Genomic DNA, 16,631 nt, shown 5'->3' with positions numbered 1-16,631 from the left:
GTTGCAGCACCCTCACATGACCCAACAGGTGTTCACCGCACCTTTTCTGTTCAAATACACTTTCTAAGTTACAAATGGAGGTGTGTGGTGTAACATTAGGCTGCCAGGAAGTGCACTGGGCTTTGAAGCCAATTTTTGACATGGCTAAATAGTGGAATTACACCCTCTGAGTCTGTCACGTGATGCCATGTGACCCAAGAAGACTTTTCCCCATTGACTTACATTGTGAGAGATGTATATACATCAGTGGATTTATTTTTTTGAGCTACACGACCCCACGAAATGACTTGTTTCACTGTTGAGATTTGATTCATTCAATCACAATGACATTTGAAAAGTTTAAATCATTTTATCCCAGTTCAAGTTAGCCGAGCGCTAAACCTTTAGTAGTTGGCTCAGCTAACGTTAGTCTCTAATGCACCTGCTCCCTGGGACCAATGACGCCAAGGCAGCGCCGAACATCCAGGTAACTTGAATGGTTTTGGCTTCATGCACCACTTTGCTGCTTTCATAGCTGTATCCAGGGTGCTCTATACATCCATATGTAACTTGTACGTAGGGAGCACTGTGGATTTAGGGGCTTGTTAGAAGGCGTGACATGATTTAAGAGAATATAAATCACCTCACATTCATCTGTTTTCTCTTGTATGTGTATTTTTCATGTGAATAAACAAACACATCTGACACCATCTGTTACACTGACAGGACCTCCAGTGTCTGAAGGGCTTTTATTTTGAAGAGTCTGCAATGTTTCTCACGTACTTCCTCTTGTGCCAAAGAAGGAAAATATAAAAATATAAACTGTTCAGTTCAATATAATAATATAATAAACACAAACATGCTTTAGGGAGTCATTATTGCTTAAATAAACTAAAAATAAATTATTGATCATCATGATCAGCTGGGAGTTAAAGTCAGTCAGACGCTGAATATAAACCTATTTTCTTTGATCAAACATCTGAACTCTGAATTAAACTTTAAATTAAGCTATTGTCAATAAAATAAAATAAATATAAACAAACAGACAGTTTGACTGATCACAGACCAGCCGCCAGCACACCGCTCAGTGCATTATGGTCCTTGTAGTTCAGAGTTTCATGAGTCATTTTTTATACTAAATACACAAAATAATTATTTATAAAGACGTCGGTTACAGGCCGGATGTTGTGAAGTCAGTTCCTGAAATGAAAATATAATAAACAATAATATGAAATAAACTAAAATTCAAACTAAGTAGCAGTTAATGTAAAGTCCTCAGCTGCTCCAGTCTGTGTTTGAGCTCTCTGCTCCTCTTCCTCAGCGCCTCCTTCATCGTCAGCAGCCTTCTCTCGTCCTCTCTGATCTCACAGATGTACTCTGTCGCCTTTTTCAGGATCACCACTTTGGCCGCTCGGTCGTTGTTGGCGACCACCGGGACTTCGTCCCTCAGAGTCATGAAGCTCATCTTCAGCTCGTTCCTGCGCTGCCTCTCCAGCACGTTGTGAGTCCTGCGTTTGTCGTCATTGTCCTCGCCGTCAGACCGAGGGCTGCAGCACCGCCGGCCGCCGCTTGGCCTCAGCGCTGAGCAGCTGCTCTCCATCTTTATCCGTTTCACGGCGGGCTGCTGAAGGGCGGCAGAGGGCTGCTGGGCAGCGTAGTTGTGTTGGTGGATGTTGATGTGAGAGCGTTTCAGGACCAGCGGGGAGGCGTCCGCTCTGCTGCTGGCGTCTGACTGCCGTGACAACTTTCGCATGTCCACCGTCACCACATCGATCTCCTCTTCCTCCTCACCTTCTTCCTCTTCTTCTTCTTCTGTGGAAAAATAAAGAGAACATTCTGGTGTTAGTGCTGAGAGTCACTGTGTAACACAAGTACAAACAACTGTGACCACTGGTCAGAGTACTGATAGCACTTTTCCTGTCGGCTAACATCTGTACGTTTGTATTACTGTTATATTTGCACTCTTTCCCACTTTGTACTGCAGCTGCTGCACAACACTCTGCCTCAGGATTAACAAAGTTTTATCTAAAACTTCTATAACAAAGTTAAAAAAACTACTGGTAACAATTTGTTTGGCCCTTTTTACTTCTTTCAGGTGCATTATTCAGTGTCTAAGAGCTGTGTGTTGCACAAACTCAAATTATTATAATGATATTTTTGTTTTACATCCTGGGTCACATTCTTGTAGTTCTGTCCATCCTTCACTCTGCAAACATCCCTGATTTATTTACCAAGAATTTAACTGTAAATAAAGACGTATTTAAGGTATTTCATGGAGAGTTACAGGGATATTTTGAGGATTAATGAACATATTAAAAGCACCTTGTAGAGTTTTGTTTTTACACCAGACAAACTGTCTTTCTATACTGAGTAGTGCTGACCATGAAGAAAAAAACTTAAGTGTGTTGGAATGTCCCTTTAAAGTCTGTTGCCATCATAACTGACAGAAAGACAGATGAAATTATGAAAGTAAGACCTGGGTTGTAATAAAGCAAACACATCCTGCTCCTCACCTGATTCACTGTCACTGCTGCTGAGAGGCGGTGAGTCCAGACTCAGTTCTGTCGCCACCTCCATCGCAGCTCCATCACAGCTCTTCAGTGTGGTGTATGGAAACACCACGCAGGGGTCGACGCACTCCGTCGCTGCAGTGTGGAGGTCCTGCAGGTAGCCGCCCGCCTGCTGGTCGGCCGCTGTGTCTTCAGTGGTGTTAGTGTTGTTGGATGCAGAGGAGTCCCGACGGGCCCGCAGCTCGGCCAGCCTCTCGGACACCACCTTCTCCAGCTTGGTGGCGGCGGCGAAGCTGCTGCTCCACATGCAGTCCTGGATGATGAAGGACTGGAGGAAGGCTGCAGAGGGGTTGCAGTCCTCGTCCAGCAGCTCAGACACCGCCTCCAGGTGTTCAGCGGCGGAGAGAGGGACGTCGGACAGGGAGGGTGTCCGGCTGGGGGACAGGGGAGGCGTCGGCAGCAGCTCAAACTTCTTCCAGATGTCCTCGCCAGGGCCTGGGAGGAGCTGGCTGCGTGGAGGCAGGTAGAAGTCCTCCTCCTCGCCATCCAGGAAGAAGCAGGGCTGGACTGTGTCGTAGTCGTAATCATAGTTCACGCTGGACATGGTCAGCACTGGCGGCATTATGGCTGCCTGTGAGGAGACAAAACATGAGGTCAGGCTTATAAAAACTTACCAAACTGGACTGTAATAATCCCACTTTTCAGCAATACTTTTAGTCTCCTGAAATTTAGATCAGTCTTCCAAACATAAAAGGAATTATGTAAAAGCTAAATATAAAGCAATGACATATAAAGTTAGTCACACGTTTGGTCTTCTCTGGTTTAAATCTTAAATACGTTGCATAAACATAGAGAGAAAAAGGAAAAATATACCAAATACAGACAGATATTTTAGATATGTGCTTTTAGGGAAATGGAAAATGTGTTTCAGTTCTCCATGAAAATAAAAAAGCAATCTCATCCTAATCACACAGCAGTGAGAAAGACTGCTGGTCTTTATCATCTCTTTATCAGGAGGTGACTCGTAGGTGTGGTATGTAAGTAATCCTCAGAAAAAAAAGGTTAGGTTGTATTTAAAAATGAGATTATGTGTATTGGATGTTGTTTCAGTGAGGTTCTGGAAATGTCATGTGTGGGATTTAATGTTAAAGTTTGCCACTGCCACATTCACACAAAACCTCATTCAAAAAAATGTTAATTTAGTTTTCTTTTCTTTGAAGTCCGAGGTAACACAACTAAACATGACTCAAATAGAAATATTCCTGATCAATAGACGATACTCTGCAATTCGGCATGTAAAAATGTCTCTAAAACATAAATCCTCAAAACTAAGGTTACTCAGAAAGAGCTGTGTTAATGTTAAATCTGGCTCAGGTGTTATCAGGTAACTGGGAGTGGCAAAATCTTTTATTGACAGGTGAGGTGTAGTGCTAATAAACTACCAGCCTTCATTTATCTAACTTACCAAAGGCTCGTCACAGCTATCTGAATAAAGCTTGGGAACATATTAGAAAATTTAAATTAGGCAAACTCCCTGCAAAGTTCGACAGTACAGACGTCACACAAAACCTCATTCCAGTAACAGTAATTTTAGGATTCTTTGTTAACGGTTAAATGTTTTAACAACGCATTACGACTCAGACACAAATGTTCCCCATCTGAAGAGGACAGTCTACACTTCGGCATATAGAAATCCACCAAACAGCACATAACATTGAGCACAAAAACACGTCACTCATACAAATATTAGCTTCTAATAAAGAAGTGCTGATGATGTAAAATGCTGTTTTATTACTCAGTCAGATCCTGTGACAGTGTAGAGTCAAAAACATGGCTGCTACAGATGTTGACAGGTGAGGTGCTGCTGCCCTGCAGATCACCAGCATCACCAGCCGCCTGTCCCTGCTGTCAAAACACGCAATTCTATCTTAACACTATGAAATCATCGTTTTAAGTTGCAGCTATCAGAATACAGTAACTGAACATGGTGACAATAACTGCAGGGATGAATTCGGCATAGTTTTCACACTGATTTGGTGAAAACATCTCCAACATCAAACCTGTCAAGGAGAGGAACCGTTAGCTCACCGTTATGACTCCCAGAATAAACTTGATGTGAAAACTGAGTAAAATCCAAACGTTCCGCTGAGTGACGTTAAATCTTCAGAGTGCGTTTAATCCAAGAGAACCCGTATGTGAAAATGTATCCTCTTTCAATCAATAATCAATAACAGCGATGTGTGAAACAGAGATATTTAACGCTGCTGTGCTGCTGCGTGTCTCTGTCTCAGCGTGAATCACCGCACACTGCTGCTCTCCACACATTTAATACTCCCCACTCGTTTTTTTTTCTTCATCCGCACACATGACAATTTTCCCGCCGAATGGGGGCTACGTAGTATAATTAAGCGACTCGTGGGCGTGTTAATGACAGGCAAAAATTAACTAAGCACCTGTTCTGTTTGTTAGAGTCAGTACTGATGACACTCTGCGTGTAAATGCAGCAGTAAGATGCGGTAACTATAGGAACTGTTTTACTCCGCGGATGTGTAGTGACGCGGTGATGTAACAGGGTGGTCTGCGGGGCTAACTGTAAATGATGCAGAGGCACGAAGTTCCGGGAACTGAGCTCTCACTCAGTGATGAAGTCATGAAATAAATAAATAAAAGAAAATAAACAAAGGCATGAAGAAACAAACAACAAACAAATAAACAAACATAAAATGCAAAATTAACATAATAAAAATGAAAATTGCAAAATAAAAAAGCATGAAAAGAAAACAAAAAAACAAAGAATATCAAAGGAAAAAAATCTAAATACATCTAAAAGACATTGAAATATCATTAATGAAATTAAAGTGATTAAAAATGTAAAAACAAAATTAAAATATCAAAGGAAAAAAGATAAGTATTGAAGCAAGTTATCAAAATCAAAAAAATCAAAAAGAGAATAAAATAAAATGGTATAAAACAAATGATAAAAATACAAAAAGAAAAAATATACAAAAAAACCCACTCCAAAAATATATAAAATAAAAAAGAGTCTAATATAAAGGTAAAAACTAAATAAAATACATAAAACATTAAAAATCAAATAATAAAATATAAAGTGATAAAAAATAAAAAAGAAAGGAAAAAAGATAAAACACATAAAATAAACAATAAGAAGACAGATATTAAAGAATAACAAAAAAATACATGAATACACACATATAAAAATATATGTGAAAAGAAAAGTATAAGCAAATAAAATGCACAAAAACATCACACACACATAATAACACAAACTGACACGATAACACAATAAAAGTGTTAAAGAAAATAAATAAATCAATATATAAAATACTAAATAATCTAAAATGATTAAAATGTTCGAAAAGGAATTATTGTGTCAGTAAAAATAATGAGATAGTCAATCTATTTCTTTTCACCTGTAACAGAGAGTTAGACAGTGTGGTATTGATGCTTTGACTCCAGTAAATAATTTGAATATTTCTTCCATCACTGGCAACAGTCACTGCTGTGAGGAATAAATCCTTCACACTGCTGCCCTCTAGTGTCTGCAGCAACACACTGACTCACACATAAGGTCTCCACAATTACTGCTGCTACTGTTACTACTAATAAACAAATTTTTTTGAAAAAAAAAAAAGATAATAACTCATATTTATCATTAATAATTTAATCAGTCTGTTTAATACATGATCCATCACACTGACTACGTCTTCCGGCCTCACCTCTGTTATATATTTTATCCTCTCTAACTTGTGTTTCTGTTATTGCGTCCACCCCCTGTAAATCACAGTTCCTCTAGACCTGATCAGCACACTGTATTTGTCTATTTCCATCAGAGCATAGCAGTTCATTTGCAGGATTTACACCCAAAACACTTGATGAGGTCCATCTGTATTTTACATGTTGCATGATAAAGGTTTGTTAACATCAGTGATGGTTTAAACTACAACACAACACCAGGCGGGTATGTTCAATCACAATCAGCTGACGAAGACACAACAAAATACAGATAAGTTTAATTTTTTAATTTAATTTGAATTCTGACCTTTCTGTACCTCCTGCTGCCCTCTGGTGGCTGCAGCTTCAGCCTGCAGGTCTTATCAGGGTCCGGGCAGCTAAGCTGCCAGGACATTATTGTAATCCTAGGTATTCTTCTTCTTCTTCTTCTTCTATCATACTTCCCATGGGTGAAAACTCACCAAACTTTGCACAAAGGTCCAGTCTCATGCCAGATATCCTCAGCTGTAAACTCAAGCCAATAGTCCTGATGGTGGCGCTACAGCAAGCGTCTAAAGTTCAAAACTTCATAACAAATCAACCATACGTGCTACAACTTCACAACTTTCACAAACTGTAGCCCCAATACTGAAGAAACTTTTGTACATTTAAACCTATTAAAAATTATGAAGTTCATTACTCTTTTTTTTTTCAAAAACTGTAAAACTTCTTAAACCTATCTCCTCCCACAATTTTTGCTCAATTGACACCAAACTTGTTACAGAGCATCTTCAGACTGTCCTACAAAAACTACGTTTCTCAGATTTTTGATTTATCAAAAATTGAGCCTACAGTGCATCAAAATGTTTGACTGTAAACGGTACTGTAAACATATACATGCAAATTCTTGCTAAATAAATCTTCAATGTTCATGAAAAAAATGACAAAATTCTAGAGTCATGGTAGATGATGTGTGGCAAATTTCAGAATTTTATCTCAAAAACTGAATTTTTGACAGCATTTTGAATTTTGCTCTAATGTGAACAATTGGAGTCAATGTAAAAATGGCAATTTTAAACATCAGTTTTCCACTTATGGAGCAAATCAATCATTGTTAAAATAAATTACCAACATCTCCATGCTGTCCAGATGCAATATGTGTATTTTCAGATTTTTGTTTCTGAATTTTTTACAGTGGTTTGAAATCTGCTTTTCCATGCATGGACGGCTGCTAAACCTGCACGTCTGGCTTAGTCAGTTTGTGAAGCTACACGTGAATTGTCACTGACTAATTAGCTCAGTGAGATAGAAATTGGCGAACAAAACTTTCATCCTGAGGGATTTCTTCTGCTCCCGTGCCCTGGATTTCTTGTGTGTGACAGAGACTTGGATCGGTGCTGGTGAGTCCAGCGCTCTGGTCGAGCTTTTACCTGCCGACTGTTCTTATTTTAACTCCCCGCGGACGTCGGGTCGTGGAGGAGGGACGGCGGCGGTTTATAAAAACGTCTTTAAATGTAAGCAGTGCACCGTCTCATCCTCAATTTCCAGCTTTGAAGTGACTTTATTTGAGGTGGGTCGCTCCGACCCGGTGCTGTGCGCTGTCATATACCGACCCCCCAAATACAATAAGGACTTTGTTAATGACTTTTCTGGTCTTCTGGCGGAAATCATGCCGAAGTATGACCGTGCCATTTTTCTTGGGGATTTTAATATTCATGTATGCTGTCCTGATAAGCCGTTGGTGAATGACTTTTTAAACCTTATTGATTCTTTTAATCTGGTGCAGTGTGTGTCTGGTCCCACACATGAACATGGACACACATTAGACCTCGTCCTCTCTTATGGTTTATCTGTGTCTAACTTGGAGATCTGTGACGATGCGATTTCTGATCATATGCCTGTTTTGTTTGAAGTTGCTTTCTCCTGTGCCGATGTTAAATCTGGTGCCACTGTTCAGCGCCGTCGGATTTTTAACTCTTTTACTGCCGGTCAGTTCTCCGTGGCTTTTAATCAGCTCTGTGTCTGCCCTGCCTCTGCTAACACAGAGGAGCTCAGCTCCTGGTTTAACTCCTCCTGCCGAACCATACTGGACTCTGTGGCTCCAATAAAAACTGTGTTGCCCAAGGCTAAAACTGAGCCATGGTTCAATGAGGAAACTCGTGCAGCAGAGCGGAAGTGGAAGAAGGACAAGCTGCAGGTTTCCCTCCAAATCCTAAAGGACTGTTGGCGCTCCTACCAGAACACTGTTAAAGAGACCAAAAGGAAATACCTGTCAAACCTCATTGAGTTAAATCGTCATAACCCGCGTGTGTTATATAAAACCATTGACACTGTTCTTAATGCCCCACAGCCTGTCAGCTTGGAGGCATCTCCTGACATGTGCAATAGCTTCCTGCATTTTTTTTATTGATAAGGTTGCTACTGCAAGGGCTCTCATCTCAGCCCCTGCATCTGACCCCTCTGTCCCTGTTCCTTGTTCTGCAGCTCTTGATAAGTTTGAACCTGTGTCCCTATCATTTTTAGAAGAGCTGGTTGGCCATATTAAGCCATCAGGTTCTCCCTGTGACGTTGTCCCTCCTGGTTTCTTCAAAGTAGTTTTCCCTAGTATAGGGCAGTCGGTTCTGGCCGTCATCAACAGCAGTCTGTCCTCTGGTGTTGTTCCCCCGAGTCTGAAACATGCAGTGGTCCAGCCCTTACTTAAGAAACCTGGCCTTGATGGCAGTGTGCTGGCCAATTTTAGGCCCATCTCTAAGCTGCCTTTTATCTCCAAAATCTTAGAAAAAGTTGTTCATGCTCAGCTAAAATCGTTTTTAGATGAGCATAATGTCCTGGAGATCTTTCAATCAGGCTTTAAAACCCTGCACAGCACCGAGTCGGCTTTAGTAAGAGTTTTTAATGACATCCTACTGGCAAATGACTCTGGTGACCATGTAATTCTTGTTTTGTTGGACCTAACAGCGGCTTTTGACACCGTGGACCACAATACCCTAGTGGCTCGGTTACGCCACCTAGTGGGCATCTGTGGTACAGCACTGGAGTGGTTCAAATCTTATCTGGCCGACAGAAGCATGAGTGTAAGCCTTGGAAACTCAGAATCCAGCTCTGCTCCACTGCTGTATGGGGTTCCACAGGGGTTGATTTTAGGGCCCCTGCTTTTTTCTTTGTATTTACTGCCCCTGGGATCCATCCTGAGAAAGCATGGCATCTCTTTCCACTTCTATGCTGACGATAGTCAGATATATGTGCCGCTAAAAAAGAAAAATGCCTTCTCACTCACACCACATCTGGCATGTCTTGAAGACATCAAAGAATGGATGGCCTTGAACTTTTTAAATTTTAATGAGAAAAAAACAGAAGTGATGGTGTTTGGTCCCAGTGGCCTTTGTAAACCTCCCCCTGTTGACTTGGGCCCTTTGGCAGATTTTTTAAAGCCAACAGTCTCAAACTTGGGTTTTAAGATGGACAGTGATTTTAAATTGGATCGGCAAATTAGCTCTGTAGTGAAGTCCAGCTTTTTCCAAATTAGACAGCTGGCTAAGGTGAAACCTTTCCTTGCACAACAGCACTTTGAAACAGTAATCCATGCCTTTATTACATCTCGGCTGGATTACTGTAATGCACTTTATTTTGGAGTCAGCCAGTCCTCCCTCGCACGTCTCCAGTTGGTGCAAAACGCAGCTGCACGACTGTTAACTGGAGCACGTAAGAGGGAGCACATAACTCCCATCCTGGCCTCCCTCCACTGGCTACCTGTGCACTTTAGAGTCCATTTTAAGATTCTTTTATTAGTTTTTAAATCTTTACATGGTCTGGCCCCACCTTACCTCTCTGAGCTTCTTCACCCCTACGCTCCTGCTCGGTGCCTCAGGTCAGCTGTTCTGCTGCTTCTGGAGGTGCAGAGGTCCAAACGGAAGCTCAGAGGGGACAGAGCTTTTTCCGTTACCGCTCCTAAATTGTGGAACGAGCTACCCCTCCACATTAGACGAGCCTCCTCACTGTCCATTTTTAAAACTCGTCTAAAAACCCATTTTTATTCCTTGGCTTTCAACTCTGCATGAGACTCTGTTTCTGTTTTAGTGTTTTATGGTTTGTTTTATTTATTGTTTTATTGTTTTTAAATTATTTTAAAAACAATAAACAATTATTTTAGTATTTATTTCCTGTTAATTATTTTATGTCCCTGTGTTGCTTTGTCTATTTATGTACAGCACTTTGTTTCAGCCGTGGCTGTTTTAAAGGGCTATATAAATAAAGTTGAGTTGAGTTGAGTTGAGATTCTTAGTCTCAGAGGTTGTGAGTTCAAGCCTCAGCTGATGCAAAAGGCAGATTGTGTTGCTAAATATCTTCCAATTCTTCTGCTTGTTGCTCAGAATTGCCTAAAAATGCCCGGACCCGACCCATCGCTGCGCAGCAGCTATAATTTATTTATTATGGCTTATTTTTTGTTTCTTGGATGCAGTGTTGGAGCAAATATTCAAATCCTTTGCTTAAGTCAAATACTCTGTTACAATAAAATTCCTGCACTGAAAATGTTCTCTCAATAAAATAATGTGAGGAAAATCAATAAAATGAAAGTGCTAAAAGGATAAAAAGATCTCAGTATAAGGTTGTGTCAAGATCTAGAGAACACAATATCTATCAATATGGCTCCTTTGGAGAAAATGAAAATTGCTCCACTATTCAATTATATCTCTACGGTGATACAGGTAATGATATCTGACGGGATTTTCAAGCAATTTAACGGTTTGATTCAGGAGTTCTTATAGAATGTAAAAAGTCCAGGGTTGGTATGAAAACACTCTTCATCTCCAGAGGAAGAGATAGATTGGATCTTCAAATATAGAATCACACAGTATGGCATTTCAAACTAATAAACTGGCAAGACACTGGGCATGTTATGAGTCTCAGGGGTGGGTGAACATGGAAGGAGCATTTATGGCTCCATCTGGTGTTGTGGAACTGTTATTACAGAGGAATACAGCAAAGTGGACTGAAGAAGGGAAATCTTACAACAGTTCCTAAAGGCATGGACAAACTAGACTTCAGGCTTTTCACAATAAAACTAATACTATTTTTTTATGTTGGAAAAACCTAGCTTACCGACAAGTGGAACTATGACATCTTCTCCTTTGTGGAGAATCTTACTATATAATGAAGAAAACTGGCGGTTAGGCCTAGATAAGAAATGAGCTCTCTAGCGCCCCCATTTTGTTTGATGGGGTCAATAATGGAGGGGTCCCCTCAGATTATGTGTGGTCATATGCCTACAAAGTTGCGTGGTGATGGGTGAAACCCTTGAGATGTTATACACCTTTTGATGAGCCACGCCCTCCGCAATATTCATTGCCTTATAGAAGCTCAGTTTTAGTAAGTTTTCCAACTTTTGCCAAGAGGGAACTTTAGATATTGGTCCCTAGATTATGTTCACCCAGTTTCATGCAGATCGCTCAAACTTCCTAGGAAGAGATCCATTTGAAGTGTTTTTCAAAAAATTCAAAATGGTGGAAAATCTATATAAGCGGAAGTTATGGGTTCTTGAGGCAAATGTGTTCCTCATGAGGAGAGGCATCTCTGTGCAAAGTTTCATGTCTCTACGACATACGGGGCATGAGATATGCCCATTCAAAGTTTGACATTTCAATGGGTTGCTATAGCGCCCCCCTTTGGCCAATTGATGTAATATTGCTTCATTGGCATCCTCCCATGACCCTCTACCACTGTGCCAAATTTCACATGGATTGACCAAGTCAGTGAGGAGAAAAACGTGGAACACACACACACAGAGTTTTCGTCATTATATAGGAAGAGAAGATACTGTATGTAGAACAGGACACCTCAAGGTGACTGGAGAAATTTAACCCCCCCCACACACACTCCTGGCACACTGCTTCGACACCTCCCCCACCCCCGCTCCCCCGGACATCTCACCACTCCTCCCCCCACCTCATCACCTTCACCCCCCAGCACACAGCCCCGTGCTCCAGCTTGTCCTTCACTACCTGTCAGGTGAGAGATCAGCTGAGGAGGATAAAGACGAGGAAGGTTGCGGGTCCAGATGGCATCAGCTCCAGGCTCCCGAAGTCCTGCGCAGACCAACTGTGCAGCATAGCTGAAACCATCTTCAACCTGAGCCTGAGGCTGGGGAGAGAACCACAGCTGTGGAAGACATCCTGCGTGGTACCTGTGCCCAAGACTCCACACCCCAAGGACTTCAGCAGCTTCAGACCGGTGGCATTAACATCGCACCTCATGAAGACTCTGGAGCGCTTGGTCCTGTCTCGTCTCCGCCCTGCAGTAGGCCCTTCAGTGGACCCGCTGCAGTTTGCCTGCCAGCCTGGCACTGGGGTGGACGACGCCGTCATCTTCCTCCTGCATAGAGCTCTTCATCACCTGGAGAAGCCGGGAAGCTCTGTGAGAATCATGTTCTTTGACTTCTCCAGCGCTTTCAACACCATACAGCCTGCGCTTCTGAGGGACAAAATGGAGCACATAGGGGTGGCTAATCACCTCACATCCTGGATCCTGGACTACCTCATGGACCGGCCACAGTATGTCAGGACCCAGGATTGTGTATCGTGTTGGGTGTCTGCAGTACGGGGGCTCCGCAGGGGACTTTGCTGGCACCATTCCTCTTCACCCTCTACACTGCAGACTTTTCATACGACACCCCCACCTGTCATCTGCAGAAGTTCTCTGACGACTCTGCCATGGTTGGCCTCATCACAGATGGGGACGACAGGGAGTACAGAGAACTGAACCAGGACTTTGTGGACTGGTGCCTGAGGAACCACCTTCAGATCAACGCGGGTAAAACCAAAGAGCTGGTGGTGGATTTCCGCAGGCGCAGACTCCTCCCCCCAACACCGGTGAACATCCAGGGAAAGGACATTGAGATGGTGACATCTTATAAGTACCTGGGTGTTCATCTTAACAATAAACTGGACTGGACTAATCACATAACAGCACTGTACAGGAAAGGCCAAAGCAGACTCTACCTGCTGAGGCGGCTCAGGTCTTTTGGAGTGCAGGGGGCGCTCCTGAAGACCTTCTTTGACACTGTGGTGGCATCAGCCATCTTTTACGGAGTGGTCTGCTGGGGCAGCAGCGTCTCGGCTGCAGATAGGAAGAGACTGGACAAGCTGATCAAGAAGGCCAGCTCTGTCCTGGGATGCTCTCTGGACTCTGTGCAGGTGGTGGGAGAAAGGAGGACTAATGACTCCCATCCTCTGCAGGAGGAGATAAAAGCTCTGGAGAGCTCCTTCAGCGATAGACTGATTCACCCAAAGTGTGTGAAGGAATGCTATCGCAGGTCCTTCCTGCCTGCTGCTGTCAGGCTACATAACCAGCACTGCTCACAGTAAACTGCACCATGGACACTTTATAAACACCACAATAAGCATAACTGTCCCCCATGTTGTTGTTGTTTATTTGCACATTCAATATTTACTTGCACTAAATATGTTCACTTTAATCCATTGCTCACTTTTTATCCACTGCTCATTATTATTATTATTATTATTATTATTATTATTATTATTATTATTATTATTATTTATTGCTGTTTCTTGTATTTTTTGTACTTTTTTCTGCATACCTAGTGTTTTAAAGTTTTTTAAATATTGAAATCTTAAATTTGACTCTTTACCCTTGACTGCTGTAACACTGGAATTTCTCAATTGTGGGATCAATAAAGGTGTATCTTATCTTATCTTATCTTATCTTATCTTAAAAAATAACATTTGCATTATGGAACAGAAAACAGCAAAGCTAACAGCAAACTAGAAACTACTCAGTCCAGCATGCTGGGAAATGTGGGCATTGCTGCAGTACTTTAATGGGATACATGGTGGGCCAAAGGTTTACGTGTTGTCAGTGACCTTTACAGAGATTGCTTGTTCATGTCATTTGAAGACTTTAAAGAACAACTTGATTTGACCCATAAAGACACCAAACAAAGTTTAGCTTTAATATATTTGCAACCACATTTTAGTTGGTATTTAAAAGATCATGGAGAAAAGTACAAGTCTACTCTCAGAAGGCAGAGCGGGTCATCCACCAATCGGAAGATCAGCAGCCCAATCCCGGCTCCCCCACCCCGCATGCCAAAGCCTCCCTGAGCAAGACCCTGAGCCCCAAATTGCTCCTGATGGCTGTTCCATCAGTGTGTGAGTGTGTCAGAAACTAGTAGCAGGTGGCACCTTGTATGGTGACTTGTTGTTTGTTTGCTCTTCCTTTCAACACAGGGTCTCTTTGGCTGTTGTAGGCTGTGGAGAGGACATGGAAGCTCCTATTGGCTCAAGTGAGGTGTCAATGAAAAGGTCAGAGTTCAGCTTTCATTTTGATGTCCTGTTATCTGTAATATTCAGATGCAAATTTGAGATATTATGGGCAATATGTGGAGAAATATGAACATTTGAAATGATGAGGTTTGTGGATATGGATATAATAATGTGTTTCCACTAAATATTTTACTGGATTTGAATCATCTGGACCTTTGCAGATGTATAAAGACTGTGTTTAATGGAATATTACTGATCTGTTGATTATGATGAGGCATAATAGGTGAGTTACAGCTGTTGGTTTGTTTGTTGTTTGTCTGACAGGAGCGTTTATTGAACCTGTTGTGGTTGTTGTATCTTGAAATGCTCAGCATCAGTTGAATCGACAGGACCGGTTGTTTACATCATATATTTACGGAATAAACTGTGGTTAATTAAATAATGATCATTTTCATTTTTATGAGAACTGGCTTCACAGTGAGCCAAAGTGACATCTTCACAACCCAGCTGGCACCAGACGTCAGTATGATGTCAGGAAGACGTTGGACTTTTACACTGGACAGACATTAAATTTGGGTTGGAATGAAAATTCTGATTTGATTGATTATAAAATGATTCAAATGATGTTGAGAGCAACTAATCAACAATTGCCCAGTGGTATCCAGAGGTTGTTCCAGCTGAGAGGAAACAAACACAAGTTGAGAGGAACCTGTATATTAAAAAAACAAACAGCAATAAGAACAAATACAAACTTTCACTGTAATTGATGTAATTAACTGTAATGATGAGCTGACAAAATACCAGACTTTATCCAAAGTAAAAACTCTTCAGAAACAAGACAATGAATGGTTAGGAGCTGGACCAGTGACTTTATATGTGCTTATTTCTTGTTTGTGAACTGTTTGATGGTTTTGGTTCATCTGTTCTGATTCTTTTGTTCTTGTTCTGTCCAAAAGGGTTGATTTGTTCAGGCCCACTGAGACGGACTGAGACGGACCAAGAACACTGAAGCCCTCTACAAGAAGGGCCAGAGACGCCTCTGTTTTCTGAGGAGGCTGAGGTCCTTCAACATCTGCCGGACAGTGCTGAGGATGTCTGATGAGTCTGTGCTGTCCTGTTTGCTGTTGTGTGCTGGGGCTGCAGGGTGAGGGCAGCAGACGCCAACAGACTCAATGAAGTGATCTGCAGTGGGGGCGGAGCTAGACTCTCTGGTGCCAGTGTCAGAGAGGAGGATGCTGCTTCAGATACGTGTCATCTTGGACAGTGTTTCCCACCCACTCCACCATGTGCTGCTCAAACACACGAGCACCAGAGGACCAGAAAAGCTTTTAACTTCTTCTTATCCCGTTTGAACATGAACAATATTATTTGAGTTGCTCACTTGTTGCCTACGTATATGTTGCTGAGGCTCCTGTTTGTTTTTGTTTTTATTGCTTATAAGTTTATTTTGTGTTTTTACGTTAGAGTCATGTTGGCATGAGACGTCCTGATACTGAATTTTGATTGTCACAACCTAAATTCAACCAAATATTAACATCTTACGATGCTACTGACCAGCTGGGAATGTTTGTTTGTCCGACCAATCGTCAAAACCTTAACTTTATCACCATATATTAATTATGGCATGAACAATAAGGTTAACCCTCAAAATAGTTTCACATTATTTACTGTATTATTTGAAATATAATATATAAAATGCTCCACCACCTGCTTTAAATCAGCAGCAGCAGCAGCCTCATCTGTCGGCCGCAGGGGCTGATGGGAGGTCTGAGGAGCTGTTAGAAACCACGTGGCCCTCGTCTGATCTCACAGCTCGTCCTTGTTTGGCCTCAGCTGCATCAGAGCGCCACTTCTCCCCAGGTTCACCAGAGGAAACACCACTGCACAAAATGCTTTTCCTCCCAGCTGCTGCTCTGTGCTGTCTGTGTTCAGGTGAGTGTTTCCAGCCAATCAGGAGCCCACAAACTCAACCTTTAACAAACACTGTCACACTCACCTTCATCTACCTGTCTGTTTCTCTACAGCGCTGGTTGCCATGGCAGCAGAGCAGCTGATTCAGGATGATTTAACATTGACCAGGAGAGTTGGTGAAAACGTCTCCTTCACCTGTCGAAACACTGACCAGTGTGAC

The 16,631-nt window shown here is 42.0% G+C and overlaps 1 protein-coding gene across 1 annotated transcript; it reads right to left on the bottom strand.

The window, feature by feature from the left end:
* Nucleotides 1-693: 693 nt before the first annotated feature.
* LOC117271564 (transcriptional regulator Myc-B-like) lies at nucleotides 694-4,840 on the bottom strand. Its single transcript, XM_033649825.2, has 3 exons — nucleotides 4,578-4,840; nucleotides 2,493-3,120; nucleotides 694-1,791 (listed from the first exon to the last, which is right to left on the bottom strand). The coding sequence occupies exons 2-3, from the start codon at nucleotides 3,109-3,111 to the stop codon at nucleotides 1,241-1,243; spliced, it is 1,170 nt and encodes a 389-aa protein (XP_033505716.2). The 5' UTR covers nucleotides 3,112-3,120; nucleotides 4,578-4,840; the 3' UTR covers nucleotides 694-1,240.
* Nucleotides 4,841-16,631: the final 11,791 nt, after the last annotated feature.

This window comes from Epinephelus lanceolatus, chromosome 12, assembly GCF_041903045.1.
Source record: "Epinephelus lanceolatus isolate andai-2023 chromosome 12, ASM4190304v1, whole genome shotgun sequence".
Classification (NCBI taxonomy): Eukaryota; Metazoa; Chordata; class Actinopteri; order Perciformes; family Serranidae; genus Epinephelus; species Epinephelus lanceolatus.
Note: the sequence above shows the minus strand (reverse complement) of the source record. Positions and strands in the feature narration are given on the sequence as shown.